The sequence below is a fragment of the Tachypleus tridentatus genome, chromosome 6 (assembly GCF_004210375.1).
Source record: "Tachypleus tridentatus isolate NWPU-2018 chromosome 6, ASM421037v1, whole genome shotgun sequence".
Lineage (NCBI taxonomy): Eukaryota > Metazoa > Arthropoda > Merostomata > Xiphosura > Limulidae > Tachypleus > Tachypleus tridentatus.
Genome location: NC_134830.1, coordinates 48,717,512 through 48,739,538, shown reverse-complemented (window position 1 = coordinate 48,739,538; position 22,027 = coordinate 48,717,512). Strand labels below are relative to the sequence as shown.

Here is a 22,027-nt window from a genome sequence, read left to right as displayed (position 1 = left end):
TATGCTTCCAATCACTTAATGAAAATTATTAAAAAACATTAAACTATTCATTAAACCAAACAATAAAAATTAAAAACTTTATTCCAGTATTAATTATATTGTTTTATTACTTTACACGTTATCTTAAAACTGAAAAATAATATTTTGATTTAATTTTCATGTATCATAACGAACAGCTCCAACAGATAAGCCTCCCGCTAGTACAATGGTAAGTCTACGGATTTGCAACGCTAAAATCACGGGTTCGATTTCTCTCGGTGGGCTTAACAGATAGCCCGATGTGGCTTTGCTATTAAAAACACACACACAAATAACGGCTTCTTTGCACCGCAATGCTGTTAATAAAAATTAAATACGAATAGGCCAGGCACGATATGGTACTTAACATTTCAGGCTAACATTTCGAATTAAACACGTTCTATACTTTCATCTTGTGGACGTTATAAGAGTGACAGCTAGTCTCATTATTTGATTTAAATAATTTATAACTCTAAGTATAAAATCTCAGTGTAGTAACGAAAACTGAAAAACATTTGTTAACTGAAGGTGTAATAAATGCTAAAATATTTTTAGCCGCGGCATGGCGGCCTGCAGAACGACCTTGAATTTTTTTTTTAAATTTTAGTTAGTAGCTTTGTTTGTTTAATTTCGCGCAAAGCTACACGAGGACTATGTGCAGTAGCCCTCCATAATTTAGCAGTGTAGAACTAGAAGATAGGCAACTAGTCATCACCATCCACCGCTAACTCTTGGACTTCTCTTTTACTAACGAAAAGTGGGATTGGTCGAAACTTTATAACGTTTCCATGGCTGAAAGGGCGAGTATGTTTGGTATGACGGGGATTCGAACTCGCGACCCTCAAATTGCAAGTAAAACGCCCTAACTATTAAGCCATGTCGGGGTTAGTTTGTAGCTCCGTCATCTCTTGACAACTTTGAGATCTAATTACAATTTTGAGCTCAGGAGGTCAAATCCTTTCGAGTGAGTATTTTACCATGCCCAAAGTCTCATAGATTTTTTTTTTCTAATTTTGCCTAAAATAATTTCAGTTTGAGGGCAGGTTGGTAAAAATACTGATGAGTAGCAAAATCGAATCGAACATACGCATGCCTCAAAATATTACTAACGAAACACATAACATAATTTACTCTAATCCGGGGCCTGGCATGGCCAAGCGCGTAAGGCGTGCGACTCGTAATCCGAGGGTCGCGGGTCCGCGCCCGCGTTGCGCCAAACATGTTTGCCCTCCCAGCCGTGGGGGCGTTATAATGTTACAGTCAATCCCACTATTTGTTGGTAAAAGAGTAACCCACGAGTTGGCGGTGGGTGGTGTACGCGGTGGGTACATCAGCGTACAAATAGAAATGTAAAAAGAAGAAATAAGGTTTGTTGCAGGTTACACGAATTTTGCACTGTTTTCTCATGATACTTTTTAAAATCCATCAACGAATAAACAGTGTTACTACAATATGCAACTGGCAAACAATGAAAGAATATATCATAAATTCTACCACAGAGTCAGCGGAGAAACCAGACTGTACAATTCGCGTTGAAAAAAGGCTTAATATAATATTTTATACACTAAACTGTTTAACCAGCTCGAGAACCCGTCCTGTGGACGACAATTATGTATAATTATTATTAATGAAAGGTTATCTCAGGACATGAAAAGTTTCTTCAATTACATATAATTGTAAAAAAACAAAAACCCTAGGCTTTACTTCTCAATATATTTGTACGTTTCTTTGCGATATTCGAAGTTTCAAGTACTACAGAAATCAAAGTATATAAAAAGGCATTTAAATTTGTAATTGTACTTACAAAAATCATAAGCATTAATGAAAATTACATTTTTAACGTTGAAAAAGTAATATTTCACTTTACAAAAATAAATAAATTAATTAAATTTGTTCGAACTTCTCGTCTAATATGAAAGCCTACTCTCTTTTTTTCGAAAATAATCAGAATAAAGACATAACTAGTAATTTATGAAGTCACATTATGAAGACGACAAAAACTACAGATATATGTTTATTTACAAACCCAACGTTTCGGCTTTCAGCCATGGGTGTGCTATAACGTGACGATCAATCCCAATATTCGTTGGTAAAAGAGTAGCCCAAGAATTGGCGGTGGGTGTCGATAACTAACTGCTTTCCCTCTAGTCTCACACTGCTAAATTAGGGAAGGTTAGCGCAGGTAGGTCTCTTGTAGCTTTGAGCGAAATACAAAAAAAGTGTATTGCTATGACCAATGGCACAATGTGGAACATTGTTTTGTTTTTGATTATGCTCTTATCTGCTGGTTTCATTTTCTTTTTTCGCTGTTGATGCAGACCCATGAGTTCCCTTCATTTCATATCTTAGATTATTTATAACGGTTATTATATATATTTCATTCATACAATTCAAGGTTTTTCACTTAATTTTAGTAAACAATTTATATTCTTTCACAGTTTCAATGCTAAACTAAAACCATGACTTAATCTTTTAGCAACTGTGAAATAAAACTCGCGCGTCAATCCATGACGCACCATACTGAATGGCTGACGTCAGCCGCGCAAAACACTTGCGCACAGTGTTATTTCACTTCATTATATTCGAAAATGGATGATGGTTGTACTAATCTATTTGATTTTCCAGCTCACAAAAAACCTAGATTGGGGGATGGAAAAAATATTACTACCAGTTGTGATGTAGAAGAGCGCAGTTTACTTTCGTATGAGCAAACAACATCTACAGTGGGCCTAGCGTCTACTAGCGGTAAGATTTTAATATGTCAGATGATGATAGAATCCTAACATTACGCTTCCTGTAATGGCGGCGGGTCTTTGGCGTCTTGCCAGGTTATAAAAACAAACAAACAAACTAGTTTCAAATTTTTGAAGTGTAGTGTCGCTCATGTACCTTTGGTGGTGGGAGAGGGGGGGGGGTCGTAAGACGTCACAATATGTTTTGGTTTTCTTTCGTTTGAAACGAAGTACACTGACGTAAGTGCCATAAAATTTTTAATACTTCAAGATTGTTGTAGCTGTGTGTGTTAATATGTATATATATATATATTATTAAGTGCATTGTAGTTATTAATTAAATTAGAAAACTTTCTTTTCAATTCAAATTGACATCATGGTCATAGAAAGGCCCCTGATGACTAACTTCTGATATTTTAGAATTTAAACTGTTGGTCATTTCTAGAAAATTAACTCGACATAGTTATGAATCAGCCATACCATTAAAGTAGCGCTGTTTTGATAGTAGAAGGGCAAATAGAATTTTAATCGTGTATATATAAACATTAATTACTGTACAGAGCACTAGTTTAGCCTCATATGGAAAACTTTGTAAACTTTTGGTCTTGGCTAAAAAAAGGATATTGAATTAGTAGAAAGGGCTCAAAAGTGCACTATTAAGAATATAATGATTCTGAAGATAAAAGAACTGTTATATGAGAATGAGCTAAAATGTCTTAATTTTCTTTCTCTTGAGAAAAGAAGGGTGATGAATGATCTTCCAGAAAGTAACTGTTTTACAAGAGTTGAAGTTTTTACATTTTATAAAAGGTGGATGTGAAAGAACAGATTTGAACTTGAAGGGTTATTTAGTCCTTGTTTTTTGTGTCTGATGTGACTGAAAAACAAAGTTAAGAAGATATATAAATTTTTCTTTTGATATTTTTAATTTGGTATAGTTCTAAAAATTCCATACATTCTATAATTCAATTCCGGTTATCAGGATAATTTGACGTATTGCAAATCATTAATAAATTATTCTTTGAAAGAAAAATTGTAAATATAATAACAGGTGGGTGCTAACTTTGGACTGTCGCTGCTGCTAGAAATCATTTCTAATAACTATCGAGCCTTTTGTTTGACATATCTTTACACTTGCTGGAAGATTAGGCCACAAAGTTGTACCTTTAGGATTAGTTTTAGTGTTCTCTATAGTTTAACTAACTCATTGTTGAAGAATTTGTAAGTATAACCACAGAAATTAACTTTTTACTGGTTTTGATATTGTAAAAAAAAAAAAACCTAAAAGAAATATGCAGAAGGTTTCCATATTGTGAGTCTGAAAGATTAAATTTGTTAATGGGCTGGTCTTCATGTTCTGATTATTCAACAGTATAATCTGTGTAATAAAATTAAATGTACTTGTATCTATTACATCCCTAATTAGAGGAAGCGTATCTCATGATATACAGGGATATCATACTCAGTTGTATCATATACAGTTGTTACTCTCTGTGACCTTACTAGTTTCCCATAATGATAAATGCTGTTGTTATGTGCATAATTTACAATTATTAATAATATTGAAATATTGATACAAAAATTAATAGTTAATGAATTTAATAAAGACATTTTATATAAAATTATTAAACTATTCTGTAATAAATACAAAAATGTACTAAATAAGTACAAAGAAAGAAAAATTGGAGAAATTTTACTAAAAATTACTAATAATTATTTTCAGTTATAAATAAGGTTGTTTAAGAACTTGCACTACTTTATGCGGATGTATACCTTGAACCGCATATAAAAGCATGACAGTCACAGTAAACTTAGTATACTGATATGGTTCAATGTTGTGTCAATTAGTGCCTCTCCCATATTGGGAATAGGAATGTTAACACCAAGAAGCAAGTTTCATCTCACTTACCTCCAAATGGTAGTACCTTATTTCCTTATTTTTATCTTTTTATTTTTATCTTATTCTAATTTTAACTTGGGAGAGCAGTCACCTTCCCACAACTGTCTGCAGGCAGTGAGGGGTGATATAGATGTTTTGGGTTTGAGCACCCACATCTTGCTCTCCTAATTTCTAGTCTAATTGTGTCTATTTCTTATGTGAGACTACCAAATTAAAGGTTAAGACTGATAGACAGTGTATCCCTACCGCAGTGTGGGCCCTACTTTCACAGTAACCTCCAAAACCTATGACGCGTTATAATCCCACATTGTAGCTTGTATCCTAAGATCTTTTTTAAAAATGCAGAGTATTTTGTTTAATTGTTTAATTTTAATATGTTTTGTTTTGGCTTTTAAAAAATTATGGTTATAATATACAACAGGAATGAAATATTATTATTGAAGTGGTTTATCCTAATTAACTTTCTCATCATGGATTTGATCCAAAGGAACAACCTCTTAACCATTTTATGCCTGTTATAGTTTTTATGATATATCTTTTATATTAGTATCTGTTTCTTCACCTCGTTTTATATGTATATATGAGGTTTTCATACCCAAAATATCAGATTTTTTAAAATTTAGTTTTATGATTTTTCAAATAACATTTTTCTTTCTGACTGTTGACTATCCAATGTGTAAAGTAATTTTGATTTTAAGATTAATAATACTTTCATGTATTAGAATATTTTCAGGTTTCCTATACAAAATCTTTATTACATCCAGGTGATATTTTCAAAAAAACTTTATATTTTATTTCTTATTTTCACTTTCAAATCTCTGTATGGGTTTGGTCAATTTGACTGACCTTGTAACCACCATAAAAAGTTAGGAAACAAATTTAAATCATGCATTTTTTGTTATAGAATGACTACAAATTTGACATGAAAACATGACTGTTTAGTCTATAAAGTTTAAATCTGATAACAGTATACATTATAAATATTTATAATAAGGACCTTCCAATTGTGTCTGGCCAACATTGCAGAAATTACAATGATGTGGCACATGAGCCCTCTTGTCACCTATCCTGGAATACGAAACTAGCCATTACAAAGTGTCTTGTCTTGGTTGTGTTTTAGTGGACTAGTATTTGGTAAAATACAGTCACATGTCAATTATTATAAACTGTACATGTATATATAGAGTGGTCCGTAAGTCCCTACCCATCCATATATCTTATGTATCCTGTGTATCTGTGAGCTGTCCCTCATTATCGCTGCGCTCATGTACCCACGTACTTGTCACAATACACTCTTCAAGTGTAAATTGGCTGACATCGGCCATATTTCTCTGAAACAAAAGAAACAAATTTATAATGCATGCATAATTGGATATAACATAATAACATATGGATGGGTAGGGACTTATGGGCCACCCTGTAGATTATTGCTATTTACAAACAAGTTGTTAAACTTGTTTTAAGTAAAACAGAACAGTAAATAAGGAAGTGAAGCAAACAACTATATTTTCTAGTTATAAACTTTGTACACATTTCCTGCTTAGCATAGATTGCTAAGTCATATCAAATTTTGCATTTGGAGGTTATGAATTGAAATAATTTTTAAAGTTGTTATATATATATATACATTTTGGAATAACCAAAAATTTTAAATTACTATACCAATACCACAAATTCCACTATAATCTGTTAAGCTGAGAAACTTGGATGTATTTGAAAATACAGAAAATATGAAATTTCGAGTTAATTGGTGTCTTACTTCTTAAAATCTAGCATAAAAAGAATGCTTTTGCAACCCTTATACTTCACAGAGGCTGAAAAAGCCACTAGGGGGACATGCTGAGCTTTTAGTTGATTATACACACATTGGGCAACATAAGTGTACATATGCATATATTTTCAAAAATTGAAGAGGTAGGTGGGGCCACCTTGGTTGATTCATTAAATATATTAATATCTCAGAAAATAGAAACAAATAGGGCATTCTTATTTTACATTCTAGCTTGTTGATATTGGTAATTTGAGTTCCTAATTCGTAAAAAACTATAGACTTTGTATTTTGACATTACAAACATCTAATTTGAATCAGTGCTACAGTCAGTATACCACATGACACACAAAGAATTATTGTGTTTTATAATACGTAGTTTCAAATTAAGAAACTAAATAGTGTATAAAACTAAAACTTTAATTATAATATATAATTTCGTACCAAACCAATTGACGTACAAGTTTAAAATAGTAGTTCCGTGAAATGTTGCATGTGAGTTGACAGAAAGTAGTGATGTGCCCTTTGACCTTTGACAGTAGGGCTAACCTATTAGAGTTAACAGGCTTACCCTAACTGTTGAAGCAAGAAAATTCTAGCCAAGGGTCTTATTGAAATTTTGGAACCTTTGTAATATGTACAATATGTGAAAAACCAACTTGTCTCTTTTTTATACAAATCTTCCTGCATATTTCTTGCCAAGGAAAGTAGGCTATGTGCAATACCCATTATCTAAGTTTAGTCAGCATGACTGTCAAATACTCCTCGATTACAAACTTAAGTCATAAAATATGTACATTCCAGCTACTAGTTTAGATAACTACTGTGCGAGGAATGTCAAAGGGGCCATCCTAAATAATTATAATTCATCATAGTTCCAATTCTGAGTAATGTCTTTATTATTTCATTTTTAAATATAGCTCACAATGTAGGAAGTTCCAAAGACATCCAAGTGGTTTTGTATGGGAATGACTCAGGTTTTCATGACCTTGCCACTCCCACCTCTGCTGAAGACCAAGAACATGTCTTAAATGAGGAGAACCTAGCTCATTTCAATGGTAATTTTATTTGTGATGTTTAACTAAAATTTGTGGTTTGTCTAATGCTATAAGAACGTTTTGGATAAAATTTAACTTTTTTTTCCTCCCTTGAATTTCACATTTCTTATTGTGTTATACAATTTTTGTAGAATATAGACAAGTTTATTATATAATTATTTTATAATTTTAAATAGGTATAGGTATATTGTCATAAAATACAATCTCTTTAGTCAGAAAATCCCATTTTAAATATTCACAAACAGTCAAAGAAATTAAAATATCTTCCTAGTACATTCTGTGATATCAAATGTTTGTGACTATCATGTATTATAATACCAAGCTATAAGTACTACAATATTACTCTAAAGAACTTAAGACATAATTGGTCTAAATGTCACTGTAACTAAGAAATGTATGTCATATACTTCAGATTTGGCAATAAATAACATAACTTTTAAAAAATACAGGTGAACTTGATAACATTCCAGTATAAAACTGTAATTACATAATTAGATTATACTGTACACTTAGGCTCTAATTTATGTTTATTTAGTTGTTACTAAGTGTCATCTTATGAGTTCACGAAATTTATTTATCAAAATTTGATATATTTAGCACTGAATTTTGTGGATTAAAACAGTGGAATTAATGCACAGTTGTACAGTACTGTGCAAAACTGTTAAGATAATATTGTCATTCTTTACATTTTGTGGACCTAATTCTTCCATATCATTAAAGAATGTAAATTTCAACACTATGGTAATGCTTCACCAGTTCCTGTAAACAACTGAATGAGCCAGGGTGATAATACTTATTCTTTAGAATTCCCATATACTTATGCAGATAGCTCTCATGTAGCTTTGTGCAAAATTTAAAAGAAACCAACCCATATACTTGTACAAAAGGCATCTCATAAAAGTTCTGCTTGAATAAACAAACTAATCAAAGTTAGGGTCTGAAATAACTGTCATGGTACTTCATGTAGTGTCTTAACTATATAGAAAGAAGCTAGCATATTGTACAAGTATATGCTAAAATAAATCAGTTTAATAGTACTCTGTAAATAAATCTGGATAACTATATATCAAGTGTTGTAGTAATGCCAAAACTAAAAAAACTGTCAGTAGAGCAAAGTGTTTGCATAAAAGTTTTACATAATGTAGGTTGGATTCTCTGATAAATTACTGCAGATTTGAAATGCTTTCCAAACGCCATCAATTACACCCTAGATCATGAGACTGAGACAGGTGGCCAAGCGTGTTAAGGCATGCGACTCATAATCTGAGGGTCGCGGGTTCGCATCCCAGTCGCACCAAACATGCTTGCCCTTTCAGCTGTGGGGGCATTATAATGTGACAGTCAATCCCACTATTCGTTGGTAAAAGAGTAGCCCAAGAGTTGGTGGTGATGACTAGCTGTCTTCCCTCTAGTCTTACACTGCTAAATTAGGGACGGCTAGCACAGATAGCCCTCGAGTAGCTTTATGCGAAATTCAAAAACAAAACAGAAACAAAACTGAGACAGGTAAGTCTGAAAATAGGAAAGAAAGAGGCAGAACACCTAAACTTAATGATAGTGATGATAAATATCTTTGTTTATGTAGCCTTCAGGACAGAAGGAAGACTTCTAATGATCTCAAGCATGAGATAAAAGACTATGTAATAATTAATAATAGAACAGTGTCCAAATATACAGTATCAAGCAGACTTGACAAGAATGGAACAATTGGTCATGTATCAATTAAAAAAACTTAACTTCAATCTCTTAATGTTATCAAGAGACTAAAATTTGCTTAAAAAATGGACTGTTGATGATTGAAAATTAGTGTCATGGATAAATGAGTCCAATTATGAAATATTTGGTTCAAAATGTAGACTGTACATTCAGTGGAAGAGAGGCAAAAAATGCTTATCTCAATGCATAGCACCTAACATGAAGCATAGGGAATGCAGTATGATGGTTTGGGAGTGTTTTTCTGTTGAGATGATAGAAGATATTTGCCAAATAGATGCAGTATTAGGCCAGTACAAGTACCATCAGTACATAAGTACAAGTACTGTCATGCTATACCCAGTGGTTTGTGTATTATTGGTAAAGGATTCTATTGCTAGGAAGATAATGACTGAACACTAATCATAACCTATGCAGAAGTTACTTAACTAAGAAAGAAACTGCTGGAGTTAATTCAAATGATACAATGACTCCCCACAGACACCAGATTTCAACCCAAATGAGTAGATCTGGAATTTGATAGAGCAAAAACTTGACACATCAAAAGTTACTTTCAAATAAACTTTATTTTAATGTATTAGAGGCAGTTAATGTAACATCTTAAAGGATGCTTTTATCAAATATGTTACAACAATACCTAAAAGACTGTCCACAGTTATTAAAGTAAAAGCAGTGCACAGAAGACATTAACAGAAGACATTGAGTTTGCTGAACTCAAGCACTTCCAGTGAGTTTCTCTTGTACTTGTTATGAATACAATTAAAATTTGGATGTTTCTCTTGTAATATACCTTCCATTGTTCTTTAAAAATAATCTAAGTCCTAACTTTATTTTAACACTTTTGTACAGTGCTGTATATCTAATAGCACAATTCTGACCTTTATAAAATACTGGAAATGTGTTATGTGAACATTGCACTAGTAAATGTAAATAAACTATCATCTCCCACCATTAATCTACTGATGAGGTAGTCCTTGTAACAAGTCATACTTTGTACTTTCTCCCATATAAAAACAACTATGAACAATACATCATCTTACCAACTGTCTGTTTGGCAAACACTATATTTAAAGTTGGTTTCAAAATACCTTCATTTCTTCAGACATAATAAAAAATTGGGGGTTAATAAATATTGAAATTAAATACTCATCATGTATGCAGAAACTTTTTTGAGATGGGCATGAAAGCTGATTGTAGGTGAGTGGGGTTTAATATTTCTATTGCCTAGTGCCCACACACTTCACTTGCTACCCTTTCAGTCCTTTGCTCCTCACACTTTAGCCTGCCAATGGTTAATTTGTTAACATTATGGCTTGTTAGAATTTCAACACTACTGACTTATTGCACACTTTTTTATTGTTTGCATTCTAGAATGATGTTCAAAACTTAAATTAAGTATGGTTTCATAGCATCTTCCTTACAAGCTGACACCAGTGTGCATTACGAGCATCCTTCAGAACTGGAGGAGAGGGTTAAATGTCATGAAGATGATGAGGATGAAATTTCTTCTACAGTTAGTAACTTATCAGACATCTCCGATACGTCAGACCTCAGTAGCCAGGGGTGGAAACCAACTTCAGGTAAGTGTGTTCCTGAGAGAAAGTATTTATGTACATTGAGAATGTTTGGAATAAAAATGATGAGAAAGTTCAAGTGTTTTCAGAATTCAGAATTCTTATTGTGGTTTTACACACTTGTATTGACTTTTTAATGAGATCATCTACAGTTATCGGAGTTTTACATTAACTTCTGTTAAGAGTTTTAACAAACGTAAGATTGTTTTCCTTTTTTTATCTGTCATTTATAGGGTTAGCTAGTATTCTGGGAGTTCCTCAAAGTTTGTCTTGTTTCTAAATTCTGTTCCAGTTTTGTATTCTTTAAGCTATGGTTATTACATCAGAACTATTAAAGGTCTGAAACTGTTCTGGCAATTGATTGTATGCCTCTGGCAAGAGTTTATGTTGTTTTCATTTCCAACCTTTAATGAAAAAAAACATCTTTTCTTTTTGATTACTTCAGAACATATGCTAGAACATAAAATTTTCTGTTGTGCATTAGTTAGTTATATTACAGAAATAACACATGATAAGCAAATTAAACCGAGAAGTAAGATAAGTTATCTAATCTTCTCCACCTGTTTTGTAGAATGTGTCTCTCTTTCAGACAGTGTAAGAGTGGAAAGTAAAGCATAAGTTATATTAACTTCTAATCAGCACAGGCAACCTTCTTATAGCTAATTAAATACTTTCCTTTTCCATCTATAAAGATTAGAACACATTGTTTTAGCAGATGGTTTCCCTCACTAATATTAGTATTTTTTACCATCATCCCATTAATATCTTGCAAGGTTTTGACAAACTAATTTAATTAAAGGTTAATGCTAACATCGCAACAAAGTAGAGTAAAACAAGAAATCAAATTCTTTTGTTAAAATGTTTGATTGTTATCATAGTTTTAAACTATTATCAGCCTGATAAGTACAACTAACTCTATATTTATTCAGAATTAACTTTACAACACCGTATCATTCAATCCAAAGGTATAAAGGCTTATCATAACATAGATGTGATCCAACAATAAGATTTTAAGTACTTCATCACCTTCTCAAACCTCTCTTTGTCCAGGTTCTCCATGAGAGTTCATGGAATATTTTCTACTTTCCTCACCTCTTGGTGGGGATTCCTGTACATGGTGAGGAGACCTCCCAGGAAGGTTCTGTTTTTTCAGTTTACCTCCTCTGAGATCTAAACATCCACCCATGTGTTTGCATTGCTTAGCAACCCGTGAAGGGGAGGAGAGTATATGGTGGCTAAGGAAGTCAACCCTAACACACCACTTAGGTTTTGAATTCCTGTAGACAGGCGGTCTTGGGGTGGGCCCCCTTGGGTCAATCGGCTGGTCCACTTGGGCTAGGGTCAACTAAGTACCAGTGTTGGATGTTCTCAACAGGTGTTGTGGACATTGTATCTGCTGCTGGTGTTTGTGTATAGTGCTCATGAAACCCTGGCATTGCTGTTGTATTCTTGTTTGCCATTGTAGTGCATCCCCTCATAGGGCTCCAAGGTGGGTGGGGTCAGTGGGCACCAAAATATCCCTTTTTTTATTATGGATCCTCCAAATAAAAACTTAAATAGTGAAAAAACAGTCTATAGGTAAATGACTGCATCTTGAAGATTCTGAGCAGCAATCCTCATCATCTGTACCACCTGTTATACCTCATTTTCTAATATTGCATTCACTTTCAGACAAACCATTAGGGCAGATGTCTCCCTTTTTCATTCAGAAGGGAATAGAGGAACTTGCTGGCTCTCCAAAGTCAGTAAATAAGCTTTGATCTGGTGACATATTGGTGGAAACATCCACGTCTCAGCACAGTGAACTCCTCTTGCATTCAGAAGCAATTGGAGATGTACCTATTGAGGTTACACCTCATGTAACTTTGAATTTACCATAAGAGTTATTGTTGAGAGGGATTTGAAGAACATCCCAGAGTCAGAGATTCTCACTGGTTTCTCCATTCAAGGAGTTTCTGCAGTGAGGCGTATCTCCACTCGCAAAGATGGAATTGCGATGCTGACCAATATCCTCGTTCTGACATTTGCATCACCATGTCCACCTGCCACCATCATTGCAGTTTATCTCAATTGGAGGGTACAGCTGTACATTTACAGACCCTCTCGGATGTTTCCAGTGTCAGAAGTTCAGTCACTCAAAGACATCATGTTATGGTTCCCTGATGTGTGCTCGTTGTGGTTGCAAGGATCATGATGCCTAAGAGTGTGAAATGGACCCTCTCATTGCATCAGTTGCAATGGCTTTCACCCATCCTTATTTCGTTCTTGCCCTAAATAGTTGGATGAAAAAGAAGTGCAGCATTTGAAAATAATTCACAACATTACTTATCCTGAGGCTCGAAAGTTGCTGTCCCCCACTTCATCTCGGACATATGTTGCTGCACTTTGTTCCACAACTACAATGGGAGTGCAGGCAGATCTCTCTGTGCCTCCAAAAGAATCATTCTCCAAACAAATGAAAAGTCTTTTGACCTCCATGGGTAAAAATGTTGATGAATCAACTTCAACACCCATCTCTGTCCCTTACATACATTCCAACAAATCCCAAGATCCACTTTCTTTGGTTCCAGGAACAGACATTTCCTTAGATACATCTTCTTCTCCCATCCCAAGGTACAAAACGATCGTTCATTCAAGTCCTCAGTCACTCAAATCCCCTTCCAACAGCAAAGACCTGCCCAATCAACCCAGGACAGGATTTGTGGAGGCTGATACACCTCCCTTGAATAAGGACATTAAGGAAAAAAGATGTGGTCGTAAACAGAAGAGTTCTCCACCAAATTTGCCTACACATAAATTAAAATGGCCACCTTGATACAATGGAACTCTCAAGGTTTACGTTTTAATCTGGATGAAATCAAAACACTGATTGCTTCCTACCATCCTGTATGTCATTCCTTACAGGAAACATTTCTGAAACCAGCTGATACAGTCACCTTGCAGCAGTTTCCTTTTTACAGAAATGACAGGCTGTGTGATGAACGAGTGCATGGAGGGTGGCACTGTTGGTTGATCAGCATGTGCCCACCCTACTTTGCCACTCAACACACCCTTGGAAGCCGAAGCCATCCATATTTCCTTGGGTCATACCATCATTGTTTGTCCTCTCTACCTGTTGCCTGGAGAGACATGATCAATCAGACCTTGATGCTTTTGTTGAACAGTTGCTATTTCTCTTTTTAATCCTGGAGGACTTTAATGGATGTCATCCCTTCTGGGTAAGTGCTGATATTGATACGAGAGGTCACTGTATAGAGCGTATGACTCTGATCACAACCTTTCTCTTTTCAGTACTGGTTCGTCCACTTATTTCCATGCACCTAGTCAGTCCTTTACTGCTATTGATTTCTCAGTTTGCTCTCCTTCACATTTCTTCCACTTTTTTTGAAGGGTTGACAATAATCCAGGAGGCAGTGATCATTTTCCTATAATTTTGAGAGAGATTGGCTGTGGACGATGCTGCATTACCCGCTTGCCCCAGTGGAAACTGGATCAAGCAAACTGGCCCTCTTTCACTGCTCTGGCAGAACTTGATCCTGCCATTGTCTGTAAGACATCAATAGAAGACTATGAGGCAGCAGTAACTGGTTATTGTATAAGCAGCTGTTCAATGTATTCCCAAAACCCTTTTCACATTTTCCATGATATCCTCATCCTTAGTGGAATTCTGCCTGCCACATTGCACAGAAGGCTCAAAAACAGGCCTGGGATACTTTTCGTAGATATCTCACACTCTCAAACTGCATTGCTTTCCAGCAGGCCCATGCACATGCTCAGTGGGTAAGATGCCAAAGCCAAAAGGAATCTTGGATTAAGTTCACAACCAGCATATCTTCTACCACCAGTTCCAGAGCCATATGGGAAAAGATTCAAAAGGCCAATGGGCAATATAATTCTGTCCCCCTCTCGATCTTGCTCCCTGATGGCCTGGAAGTAGCTGATACCTAGAGCATCACCGATACTCTAGGTGAAAACTTTTGCCAGGTATCTAGCACTTCTGCTTCTTCCTCCACCTTCTGAACCATCAAGACTTGGGCAGAGTGATCACCTCTTTCCTGATTGTGTCTATGACTATAATCCTCCCTTTACATTGGTGGAACTCAAACTGGCCCTTCATTGGTCTGGCAGTGCTTCGGTTGGACCTGATGATGTACACTATAAAATGCTGCACCATCTACCTCCTGCTTCTCTAGCTGTTCTTCTGATTGTTTTTAACTGGATCTGGCAGGAGAATGTTTTCCTGATGCCTGGTGCCAGGCTATTGTCCTACCTTTCTCTAAGCCTGGGGGAAGGATCTCAAGACTCCTTCAAACTACTGTCCAATTGCTTTGATGAGCTGTCTCTGTGAGACCTTAAGAGAGAATGGTTAATGCTGGTCTTGTTTGGTTCCTCGAATCAAACAACCTCCTCTCACTCACCTAGTGTGGGTTCCAAGGACAGTGTTCCACTGTTGACCACCTTATTCAACTTGAAACATCAATCAGAGAAGCCTTTCTCAAACAACATCTTGTATCAATATTCTTTGACATTGAGAAGGCTTATGATACAACATGGAGGTAAGGCACTTTGCAAGACCTCTATATATATGGGTTATGTGTCCATTTTCCCATTTTTATTAAAAAGTTTTTAATGGACAGAAGACTCCAAGTTCATGTGGGTTCGACACTTTTCTGTTCTTTCCTGCAGGAACTTAGAGTCCCTTATGGCTGTGTTTTGAGTGTAACACTCTTCAGAATAAAGATTAATGCCATCATTGAACAACTCCCTCTCACTGTTGCAAAATGGGCTCTATGTCAATGACTTTCACATCTCATGTCAATCATTGAACATGAGGTATATTGAGCAGCAGCTACAGACTGCCCTCAATTGTTTACTGAAGTGGACCACAGCAAACAACTTTAACTTCTCTCTCTCTCTAAAACCATTTGCATGCACTTTTGCTGCCAACAGGCTATTCACCGTGATCCTGGACTCCATATCGGTAAAGTTGTGCTGCTTGTGGTCTCTGAGATAAAGTTCTTGGGGCTTATCTTTGACTGTAAGCTGACCTTTATACCCCACATCAAGCAGCTACTGGTCAAATGTACAAGAGGACTGAACATCCTCCATGTCCTCTCTTCCACCACTTGGGGAGCAAATCAATGTTCTATGCTAAAGATATGTCATGCTCTTATTTGATCGAAACTCGACTATGGATCACTGGTCTACGGCTTTGCCAGTACCTCAGCCTTAAAGATACTGGACCCCATTCATCATCAAGGACTTTAGCTTTGCTGTGGGGCTCTTCACACTTCTCTAGTTCAGACCTTGTACAGGGTGTTTGGAAAGTCACTGTGCAGTTTTGAAAGCAGCAGTAACAGCATTCATTTAGTCTATTTCAAGCCAGCAACTGATAGCAGTGTTTAGAAACAAAATAAGAAGGATCCAAGCCTGTATTGATGCTAACGGGGGTCACTTTCAACATTGTTTATAATTTATTCATATTTACTTCCTGTATTCTATATAGAAGCATGTCTGTTAATAAATATATAAGTGCACAATGACTTTCTGAACACCCTGTACATAGAGTCTCATGAACCTTCTTTGCACCTCCGCCATTTACAACTGTCTTTACTATATGCTTTGAAACTTCTTTCCTTACCAAAGTATACCACCTGGGATTATGTTCTCCTTCATCGGTGAAGTATATTTTTTCAGAATAGATGATCTGCCATTGCTCCTTTTGGCCTTCATATCCAGGCACAGTTGGATGAATTGAGTATGTCCTTAGATAGCATTGCTGTATCCACTGGTCAACCCATCCCACCATGGCTTCTCACAGTCCCCAAATGTGATCTATCTTTAAGTCATCTGAGAAAAACAGACACTCCTGATTGGAAATACTGTCTGTTATTTGCTGAACATCTTTTGAACCATCCTTCCATTCCTATTTATACAGATGGTTCAAAATCAGGTGACTGTGTGGGCTCTGCCATGGTTTGTTGTGGTTTGGTGGTTGCGTGCAGAATCCCCTCTACAGCTTTTGTGTTCACTGCGGAACTGTACGCCATTTCTCTTGCCCTCGATCACATAGAAGTTAAACGGTACTCAAACTGCATTATTTATACTGTCTCACTTAGTTCTATACTGGCCCTGGAATCGCTTCATGTTAGTTCACACCATGTTCTTGCTGATGTTCAAAACCGACTGGCCTATTTCTCGTTAACATCTACTTCTATCCAGTTTTTCTGGATACCGGGCCACGTTGGTATTTCTGGGAATGAACTCGCAGATGTTGCAGCAAAATCTATCTGCTTTGATGCTATCACAGCTGTACCTGTTCCATATATGATTATAGTCCTGTATTCAAGGCTCAGCTTCATGCCAGCTTGCAGTCAACTTGGAGTGAGCAACATGAAAACAAGCTTTTCCAAATAAAACCCCATATTGGACTTTGGACATCTTGCTTTCATAAGGATCAGAAAGAGGAAGTTTTAACTAGACTATGGATTGGTTACATTTTTTTAACTCATTTTTTTTCATCTGGAACTAATGCACCAATGTGTAGTCTGTGTAACATTCAGATCACAATAAGCCACATTTTACTTTCTTGCCGTTGTTATGACTCTCAATGACGGCATGATTTTAAACATGTTCTGTCCCATGGTTTGTCCATAATATCAGACAATTTTGGTAATGGTGACACTGTTCACCTTGGAAATGTTTTTAGTTTTTTAAAGGCCATTAATCTTATTAATGTCATTTAAGTTTTTCAATTTATACATTGGATCTTTTTTACTGTGATTCCTTTTTAAGAATTGCAGTCTATCTAGTTTAATTTGAAATTAGAAAATTGCCACGACATTAAATAACTCGAAACCAGAACTGGAAAGGCCAACTTAAGGTGACTGATGCAGATGTTTGAACTACCCATTAGTCATCCGGGTGAGTTATTATTAAACTTTTACCACAAGTCTTTTAAAACTTTTATTGCTTTACTTTTTGAAAATGGCCATAATGTCAAATAACTTGGAACCAGGACTGGAAAAGCCAACTTCAGGTGACTGACAGTGATTTTTGTACTTACCTGTTTGTCTTCCTGGCAAGTTATGATAATTACAATTATGCTAGAGAAAATCCTTTACAACTTGAATTACTGTAGTTTTTCTCTTACTGCTGTAACGAGATGTGAACATTAGTTTCATGCTATTTATGTTTTGTTTTACCTTAATTTCCTTTTATGAAATTTATTAAATTTAATTTTAGCTTTTTAACGGATGTTTGGCACAGATAGCCTAGCTGCTTTGTGCCATAAAACACTAAATCAACCAACTAACCAACTAGATTCCTCCAGAAATCTGATGATATTAAATAAGCTGAAATTGTATTTGGACATTTTGTATAAGTACCTATTATTACATTTGATATTCTCTTGATTCTATCAAGCTGTAGTGCTGGAAAAAACAAATAAGAAGTTCATTTTTTTCATTTCAAACTGATTTCTCTATATTATAAAATTCACATTAGTTTCCAACACTCCTCTGTAGTATTGTTTTCTACATCATTTCCTACCCCCTCTCTGTAATACAATTTACACTTTTGATTCTATTTAATATCAAAACCTACATTAATTTTCACATATTCTTTTTGGTTATTTTGAAATGTGTTGATATGATGATGTCAGTTTTGACGTGGTGGACATAACTGGTGGTCTTGTTGTAGGTTGAGCAAGAAATGATAAAAATTGATGTTTTTTGCAATAAAATTTTAAAAAATACAAAAAATTAATGTTAAGACATTATTATCTAGACAAATAATAAGTAATCAGTTAAAGATAATATAGTTACTTAATGTAATAAGTATGTTTTAATAATTTAGTTTATTTTTAAGGAACTTTTTGATTGAAAACACTTTTGCAATAATTTGAGTGCCAGTTACTGTGTTCAACTGAATGTTTTACCTGATATATTTTTGGAAATATTTTTCATTTAGTGGAAGGGTTTTGATTATATTTTCTTTACCTATTAAGAAGAACTTCTAGATATGGAGATTTATATGTTTTAATTGTTGAAGTAACTAGTATACCATATTGTGTATCCTGCCCTTCACTAGGACCAGTTACTTGGGTTCAACAGCAGATCATTCAAGGAATTGATCCTCGCACCATCCTGGAAGAGCTCTTTCCACAGACCTCATTTATTTCATCCCATTTAGATCCTCTTACCTTGTGGAAGATAATTGTCAGTGTTCTGAATGAACCCCCTCGTCGTACCAAACTACCCCACATTAACACCCTGGATGATGTGGTCAACCTTATTCAAACTTCTCAAAATATAATGATACTTACTGGAGCTGGAGTAAGTCCAGTTTTCTTATTCTGGTTTCATAGAGAGGAAATTTTATAAGTTACACTTTTTTTTTTTGGTACCTATAAATTAAATGCGTAATCTAAATTTTTAGTTTTTTCTCAAAAATATTAATACTTATGCTTGTTTATAAACTGACCAATCATGTTTAGCAGTATAGGCTTCCAAACCAAATGAATGTTCTTACATTCTAAATAAATACTAGAAACAAGTTTACAAAGTTGAGAATTTTAAAAAACTTTAGTTTAGAAAATAAAGAATTAAGAAAGGTTTTATGACATATTAAAATTACATTTCACATTTTACTTTTGTGAAGTACATATCAGAAGGTTGCAAGAGATTTGTTTCTTTTAAAAATATAAATTTTTATGCATTCTGTGATTCAATAAATAAGACAGTTGCAAGAAGTGAGGAACAATACTTATTGTTTTAGAAAACTAACGTGTCAGAAGTTAACTAAAAAATAATTTATTTTTACTGTAACCATGGATTACACACATTTAATATTCAATTAATGTTGAACAGTGCTGATGAAATTCAACAACAATCTCAACAGTACATGTAACATTATCCTCTTAAACATAAAGTGAATATCATGACTAATACATATTTTGATATTCTTACTTGATGTGTGATATTACTGACCTATAAACATAAAAACTATGTATTAGTCATGACATACATCTTGATAAAATGTACAAGTCATGACATTCGTCTTTATGACAAAATGTATTAGTCGTGGCATACATCTTGATGATAAAATATGTATTAGTCATGACATACATCTTGATGATACAATACGTATTTGTTGTGACATACATCTTGATGATAAAATACGTATTAATCGTGACACACATGTTGATGATAAAATACGTACAAGTCGTGACATACATCTTGATAATGAAATATGTATTACTCATGACACATTTCTCCCTGTGTACTGTTATGCTATAACATCTTATTAATCCATGATTTTTCTGTAGGTGTCAGTGTCATGTGGGATACCAGATTTTAGGTCCAGAAACGGTATTTACGCTCGACTTAGTAAAGATTTTCCTGAACTTCCTGACCCCCAAGCAATGTTTGACATCCATTACTTCAGAAAGGACCCCAGACCTTTTTTCAAGTTTGCAAAGGTCGGTATTTAAAATAAAGAGGAAGAGAAAAATTGTTTAATGAATAGCAACATTATAACATAGTTCCAGTAATGTTTGAGAGGGACTACCTATATTCGGTACAGTTTCTCTGACCAATTGAAGGTAGACATCAAAATACTATTATGTTAGGACTGGTTACGTCACAAGATTAATATTTCTTCTCTATTCATTATATCTCACATTCCCCATGAGCACACAAACTATTCAAATCATATTAATATATTTTTAATATAATCTGTTTGCCTGATAATAGTTATGTTACTCGTTACATTTGTTAATAGATAATAATTTTTTATATATTTTAATATAATGTTTGTCAGTGTACCTCAAAATGGCTGATATGCATATTAAAGTTAATATTAAAGTTATATTAATATGCATATTAATATCAATAATATTGATATTATTAAGTATCAATTTATGTTAATTACAGTTATTAATTTGGGACTTGTATATATTTTACCATACTAGTTTTATACTGTTGTACCATTTTATTTTATTCGTTACTTTTTCAGTATCCTCTCAGTGTGGATTCCTGTATGTGGTGAGGGGATCCTCAGGAAAGGTTCTGTTCTTCCAGTTTACCTCCTCTGGGATCTAAACATCCACCCATGTGTTTGCCATGCGTGGCGACCCGTGAAGGGGAGGAGAGGATCATGGTGGTTCAGGGGTCAAACCCTTACACATCACTTTGGCCTTGAATTCCTGTAGACGGGCAGCCTTGGGGTAGCCCCCCTTGAGTCAATCGGCTGGTCCACTTGGGGTAGGGCAACCAAGTACCAGTGTTGGATGTTCTCAACATGTGTTGTAGACATTGTATCTGCTGCTGGTGTTTAGGTATAGTGCTCACAAAACCCTGGCGATGCTGCAATGTCCTTGTTTGACATTGTAGTGCAGCCCTTGTGGGGCTCCGTGGTGGGTGGGTCAGTGGGCACCGAAATTTTCTTTTTCATTTTGGATACTCCAATTAAAAAGCATAATAAAATAGTGAAAATCACTCTATAGGTAAATGACCATGTCTTGAAGATTCTGAGCAGCAATCCTTACCATCTGTTGTACCTCAGTTTCTTATATTGCATTAACTTTCAGACAAACCTTTAGGTCAAATGCCTCCCTTTTTCATTCAGAAGGGACTAGAGGGACTTGCTGGCTTTCCAGAGTCAGTAAAGAAGCTTCAATCTGGTGACATATTGGTGGAAACATCCACATCTCAAGACAGTGAACTCCTTTTGCATTCAAAGGCAATTGGGGATACACCTATTGCAGTTACACCTCAGGCTACTTTGAATTCGTCATGAGGAGATATTGTTGAGAGGAATTTGAACAACATCCCCAAGTTGGAGATTCTCACTGGTTTCTCCACCCAAGGAGTTTCTGCAGTGAGGTGTATCTCCACTTGCAAAGATGGAATTATAATGCTGACGAATGTTCTCATTCTGACATTTACATCACCATGTCTACCTGCCACCATCAAGGCAGGTTATCTTAATTGCAGATTACAGCCATACATTCCAAACCCTCTCAGATGTTTCCAGTATCAGCAGTTTGGTCACTCAAAGATGTTGTTTTGTGGTTCCTTGACGTATGTATGTTGCAGTGGCAAGGACCATGATGCCTACAAGTGTGAAATGGACCCTCATTGTGTCAATTGCAATGGCTCTCACCTGTACTACTTTTGTTCTTGCCCTAAATGTTTGGAAGAAAAAAAGGTGCAAGGTTTGAAAACAATTCATAACATTACTTATCCTGAAGCTCGTAAGTT

At 35.2% G+C, this 22,027-nt stretch overlaps 1 protein-coding gene across 1 annotated transcript in view; it reads left to right on the top strand.

The window, feature by feature from the left end:
• The first annotated feature begins 2,572 nt into the window (after positions 1–2,572).
• LOC143252437 (NAD-dependent protein deacetylase sirtuin-1-like) overlaps positions 2,573–22,027 on the top strand; it is a 49,018-nt gene continuing 29,563 nt past the window's right edge. Inside the window, exons 1-5 of the mRNA XM_076504538.1 lie at positions 2,573–2,763; positions 7,339–7,476; positions 10,599–10,769; positions 18,855–19,099; positions 20,092–20,244. Coding sequence (XP_076360653.1) covers positions 2,607–2,763; positions 7,339–7,476; positions 10,599–10,769; positions 18,855–19,099; positions 20,092–20,244 — 864 coding nt within the window. The 5' untranslated portion in view covers positions 2,573–2,606. The remainder of the gene's footprint in view (positions 2,764–7,338; positions 7,477–10,598; positions 10,770–18,854; positions 19,100–20,091; positions 20,245–22,027) is intronic.